This window comes from Papilio polytes, unplaced genomic scaffold (genome assembly GCF_000836215.1).
Source record: "Papilio polytes unplaced genomic scaffold, Ppol_1.0 DF823691.1, whole genome shotgun sequence".
In the NCBI taxonomy this organism is placed as follows: domain Eukaryota; kingdom Metazoa; phylum Arthropoda; class Insecta; order Lepidoptera; family Papilionidae; genus Papilio; species Papilio polytes.
In genome coordinates, this window is record NW_013525513.1 from 876369 (window position 1) to 882661 (window position 6293).

General features: G+C 35.3%; 1 protein-coding gene across 1 annotated transcript in view; it reads left to right on the forward strand.

Annotated features, from left to right (window-relative positions):
* Positions 1–6293, forward strand: part of LOC106104038 (HEAT repeat-containing protein 5B-like) — an 8825-nt gene continuing 2532 nt past the window's right edge. Inside the window, exons 1-11 of the mRNA XM_013283975.1 lie at positions 1–233; positions 652–781; positions 1036–1247; positions 1813–1960; positions 2776–2993; positions 3442–3539; positions 3908–4071; positions 4473–4606; positions 4939–5089; positions 5603–5734; positions 6268–6291. Of these exons, the coding sequence (XP_013139429.1) occupies positions 656–781; positions 1036–1247; positions 1813–1960; positions 2776–2993; positions 3442–3539; positions 3908–4071; positions 4473–4606; positions 4939–5089; positions 5603–5734; positions 6268–6291 (1407 nt within the window). The 5' untranslated portion in view covers positions 1–233; positions 652–655. The remainder of the gene's footprint in view (positions 234–651; positions 782–1035; positions 1248–1812; positions 1961–2775; positions 2994–3441; positions 3540–3907; positions 4072–4472; positions 4607–4938; positions 5090–5602; positions 5735–6267; positions 6292–6293) is intronic.

Sequence of the window (6293 nt, forward strand, 5' to 3'; positions counted from 1 at the left end):
TGTCAATCAATTGTGGTCAATCAAATCAATTATAAAAATAAATTGTACTTGTAAAGTTTACGTTACATTTTCTATTTGCATTTAATTTGGCCTAACAATTTGGACAAATATTATTGCATATTTGATTTGTTATTTTAATCAATTTGGTTTATATCTTGTGCTTACCATTTAGGTCACTTGTATGGGAAATGAATAATCATACGTGAAATACACGGTGGAAAAGAAATCTGTTGGTTTGTAGTATAAATCTATATTTTACTTAGTAGGTAATGATTTCTTTACAGGTCAGGTTCATTTTTCTCGTCTTTTAATGTTTTAATAGTCTTAAACGAGAGTTGATTCACTATATGTATGACGCCATTGTTTTGCTATTAAATGAATAAGATCATCGTTATAAATCCAGAAAATCAATAACCATATGTCATGCGAGCGCTACTAATATTAAACTAAAGCATCTGTTACCCTCGTTAAAAAATGTCCTTAAAATATCTATGCATCAATAATGTCAGGTCTACTATTTATTGTACCCTTTAATACCGAAGGTATAAAAAACACAGTTAAGGATGATTTTTAAAACCCAAGGGGACCCTGACCCAAATGAAAATCTTAGAACTTGATGACACTGTGTCTTAACTTTCCTGGGTTTTTCAGCATCATGGAGGTGTCACATTCATTGACATTAAATGAGTCTGCTCTACAGCAGCTACCTGATGACAAAAAGCCACATTTCATTTTTGAATGGCTGCGTTTCCTGGATAAAGTTCTTGTTGCAGCTCATAAGGTATGTTTGCAACAGTATTTTGTGGTCCCATGCTTTTTCTTATTGCTTTGCTACTATGAGATCATATTGATTTATCATCTGTAACTAATTAATTTACAGAAAAAAAAATTGGTAATTCAAAAGATAGAAAAAAATAATTATTGTTTCAGTACAAAAATGTTGTCAACCCTCACATTCTCTCTGTAAATTACTATGTTTTTGGAGATTTCATTACTTTAGTAGTTTTTATTTATAAAATATTTTTATCTTTACAGTCTGACATAAAAAGCTGCCAACAAAAACTTGTAGCTCAATTGGTTAATTTACTTCGAGAATCATTAGGTGCGCCTGCACGCAGACTCCTGGCTAGATGTCTGGCAACATTGTTCTCAGTTGGGGATACATTCCTACTGTTTGATACTGTCAACAAATGCAATGATATCATCAAAGTAAAAGATGATTCTCCTTCATACTTACCAACAAGACTGTGAGTACTATAGTTATGGTTTTTGTTAACATTCTGATTTAATAAAACAAAAGTAAGTAGCCAATATGATACAGACTATCTACTACATCCAGGCCAAATGTCATCGAGATCCTTTTAGCCTTTTAGGCTACAAATTCTAATAAACATCCATCCATCTACGACTTTCGTATTTAAAGTATTCGTAAGATTAGTAAGATTGTTGTTATAAGTTGTAATTGTTTACTAAACATGTTAAGTGTCTTCCTTAGTGTAAATTAAGTAAATATAAAATATGCGAGGAGTTGCTGCCTTGTTTAGACCCAAGATTTACTTGTTGTTTACTTACAACTTACTGTGTGATCTACAAAGTACACACATTTTGAATTCTTAAATGAAACAACATAGTGCGGTATTCAATTATTTAGTCTACATTTTTATGTTTTTTTAACTTGCTAAAACTAATAGTATAATCAATGAGTTGGCTACCCCTGTTATATACAATATGTACTAAAGATCTCCGTACGTGGACATTAAACATCTCCGATGGCTGCAGTGAATAAACTAATTATGTAATTTTGGTTTTCAGAGCTGCTATTTGTTGTCTGGGAAGTATGTATGAAAAACTAGGCAGGATGATGGGTAGATCTTATGAAGAGACAGTAACAACCCTAGTGAGATCACTCAAAAGTTCAGAGTCCCAGACAAGATTGGAAATTATGATAACTTTGGAGAAGGTAATTTTTTATTATTCATTTAATTGCATATATTGTTTAAAACAAGTGTCCTGCATTTTAAGAATCGTAATTTATGGTTTTGGTTGTATACCCTATACCATGCCATGCCATGCCATGTTGCTGACTTCCCCTTCTCAATATAATTAATCCTAATTAATTGAATTGCCAATAGGTGTCACTAAATCATATTTAAATGTTTATTTTGTAACTGTTTAGTTTATTTTATAACAAAAGATGGAGCTTATTATAATTTTGTAAAATGTTTTATAACATGTTTATACATGAGGTGGCATACTTACAACAAACATTGCATCTTAAAAGAAATTACTGGTGAAAAAATTGTTCATGTCTAGTCTATATAGTTAACTTAACTTAACAATGATAGTGCCCGCTTTAACATCTTAGCACTGCAGGGCCGGCAGGCCCGGTGTAATACCACGACCACACAGAAGGCAGGCAAGAAATGGAAGCTATTCTGTATTTCGTCTGATGAGTGTGGTGCCGGAGGCTTAATTTAAGTCCCTTACTCTTTACCACCCTTTTCTTATAAGATAGAGGATGGGAAGGGGAAGTGATTTGACGGTGGAGAAGAAGCATAGCAAGGGGGAAATATCCTCTTTATGTGTGTCTCCTCCTCTGAGGGACAAGGGTAGGCAACGCATCTGCTATTGCTGATGTCTATGGGCAGCAGTCGCTTCATCATTTTGGCGGATTCCGGTGGCCGCTTGCTCGTTTGCCACCTTATGTTATATAAAAATAAAATAGTTCTCAAGTGTCTGGATCTCAAGGGTAAATCTATGTTATATCCTTTCTAGATATGCTTAGGCATGGGCACGGCGGCGGGCGCGGCGCTGCGCGAGGTGTCGCGTGCGGCGCGCGGCGCGCTGCTCAGCGAGCGCGCGTACGCGGTGCGTGCGGCGGCGGCCAGCGCGCTGCGCCGCGTGCTGCCGCTCATGAGGCTCGCCCCAGCTGATGTTGATGCGATCGCAGCCGCCTGCCTCCGTGCAGCACATCCTAGTGATTATGCACTAAGGTAAGTTGTTAAAGTATTTAACGAAAAGTTAAGCCCACATAGCTTTGCTCTTGATATTTTTATTTAAAACACAAGCTATCACCCGCAAACTTGGACCACCCGTTACGCTATTTTTACAGCGCGGAATTAAAAAAAAAGAAGCCTATCTACATCAGCTACCCTCCAGTGAAAGCCCTATCGAAATCGGCGCAGCCGTTGTCCGACAGACAGACAGACAATTTTTTTTTAATTTCCGTTATCGGCAACGCAACTAAAATCTTTCCGAAATCTGGAAATTTCTTTTGATTTTACAAATAGAAACTACAATTTTATTATATGTATGGAACTGTTATTGTTAATACTTTGTATCTATTTTCAACTATTTTATATTGTTAACTATTTTGTAGAATAAATAAATCGATATGTTATTTAGAAAACAATGTAAATGGTACAATATCTGTTTCATCAGGTGTGCAGTAGCAGAACTTCTTGGTGCACTGATAGCCACAACTCAAGCCGGAGAAGTCTCAAGCACCAATACTAAGATGAAGATGGGGATTCAGTCAGGTCAGTCACTTTTGACATCATACTAATATTATAAATGCGAATGATTCTTTGTTAGAGTTTGTAGCCTAAACAGCTGAACGGATTTTGAAGAATTTTGGTATAGATGTCGAGGATAGTCTGGAAGAACACATAGGCTAAACACTTTTGTTATTTTTTTTTAATATCTCGCGAATGGAGTCGCGGGCGAAAGCTAGTTTCAAATATTTCAAATCTAGTTTTTTGGTAATTTAGATCTTGGTAAAAGAATTAATTATAATTATAGTATTGATATCTTAAAAATGAAAAATAATTATTACACATTACATTTTTTTTAAATCATGAGTAATGGCTGGGATTTCATTAAATTTTATATTTTTTCATCGCTTCAGTTCAACAAAGCAAGAAGGATCCACAGAAGAATGTGGTATCGCTGGAGGAAGCTCTGAACCTACTAATGGGTGCGTTCCTGCGAGGCGGCACATCCTTCCTTAAAGGTGATATCATCAAGTCTGGTTCCGGAGTAAACAGAGAAGTGCGAGTTTGTGTTACACATGTGAGTATTACTCAGGGTAGAAAATATTTTTCAACGACGGCCTTTGCTATTAGCTGAGAATTTAAGTAACCATGGCAACCTTGCTCCTTGTGTGCCTTGTAGCTTTGTCCCTTTTTCGCAATTTTTTTTTTAAATTCAGCCACTTCCTAGGTTTAATAGCGTGCAAATATGGCCTAAAGTGAGTCGTCATCATACGTTTTTTTTATTAAAAAAATTATTATTCAAAAATTTGGTGTGATTGCTGTCATCCACTACAAAGTAGTGTGTGTTTACGCTTCATTATACTGATACAATATTAAGTATTATCATTTGGGTTTTTTTATGGATTTTTATGTATCATGTTTCCCAATATATTTGATTCTATAATCTGAATTTTGATTCTTGATAACAATTTTTTTCAGGCATATGTAATCTTCGTGCAGAATATGGGCGGAGTTTGGTTGGAACGTAACATGACTACATTCCTTACGCACGTGTTAGACTTGGTGGCCAATCCTAAAGCCGCTAGTTCACATGTCGATGCTGTTTATTCAAGGTATGTAAAACATCATGTATATTCATATAAAAAGAGTATTAAAAATATCACTTAAAAACTGTCGCAGTGCGTCCGCTTCATAATAAAAAAGTAGTCTATATTCTTCTAGACTATGTTTAACATCTGTGCTAAATGTCAGCGAGATCCATTAACCCGTTGTGGGCATATGTAATACAAACATCCATCCATCCACCCATGTAAAAGTTTGCAATTACAGTATTCGTAATATTATTTCCTGTAACTACTTATCGACAGTTTAACTTACGTATTTTGGCTGTAATATTTGTAAGAAGAAAGGTATTTTTAAGTCATTTTTTTTCTTTTCATATCAGGAAGTGCATAAACTACATACTTCGTAATACGCTGGGTAAGATGCTAGGAGAGAAGGCACAGGCTTCAGCATGCAAAGAGATCATACAGATTGTTGCCAAGCAGATGAACAGCATTGACTTCAACCCGGAGAATGCTAAGGATTGTAATCAGGTATCATTTTTTAACTACTTGCCTTCCGTTCACGTGGAATAAAAAAAATGTGTGTTGTCTATGTGTTCTTCCAGACTATCCACTACATCTATGCCAAATTTCATCGAGATCTGTTCAGCCGTTTAGGCTACAAACTCTAACAAACATCCATCCATCTAAACTTTCATATTTATTATAATAGTATGACTATATCTATACTAACATAAAGAAAGATTGGTATTTTTATGTGTCACTAATAAAAAAAAACTACTGGAATCAAATTGAAATGGATGGAAAAAACTTTATTAGCAGCCTATGTGTTCTACCAGCCTATTTTTTACATCTCTGTCACATAGACCTCTTAAATACGTAGTAACAAACATCCATCCATCCTTTCGCATTTAAAATATCAGTAAGATTATTTTCAGGAACTAATTAATGTCCCGGAAAAAATTGTACTAATTCAGACCAATTAAGTAGTTTTTAATTAAGTTTTCGATAATATTTAAAGAAACTTTAACCACTGTATTCCAGGAGACGCTGTTCAGCCAGCACCTGCTGGTGTGCGCACTGTCGGAGGCGGGCGAGCTGGCGCAGCAGCTCGGCACCTCCGTGCACAACCTGCTCGCCGACACCTCGCTCAACATGATCGATACTATATTTATGGTATGTCTCCTATTATATTTAGTTCATTTTGTAATAAAGTGTGTAGGATGTCAGTAATCACAGCATTTTTTATAAGAAGCTCTAAACTTATTTAATTAAGAGGATGAAAAAATTGGAACAAAATATCTCGCGGGAAAGGGCAACAGCAAAGTAAGATTGCCATGATAACGGTAAATGTTAACCAATAGCAAAGATCTTCGTTGTCACATAAGCAATGTCAACAATAAATTACAGTTTTTAATATATCAATGCGGATGAAGCCGCACGGGAATAGCTAGTCTATACTTACTAATATTTTAAGGAGTAAATATTTGTATTTTGTTTATGTAACAACTCAAAAACCACTTGGCCGTTTTCTATTTTTTTCATTATTCAAAAGTTATGTTAACAATGAGTACCATAAAATATATAATATAATGTAATATATATATATTACATTTTGTAATTTTGCTTTGACGAAGTCGCGAGCAACGGCTAGTTTAGGATTAAAGTTGTATTGAATGTTTTAGAATAATAAATGTGTGGTTGTGAAGGTGTTGCAGCACCCGTGCGTGGCGGC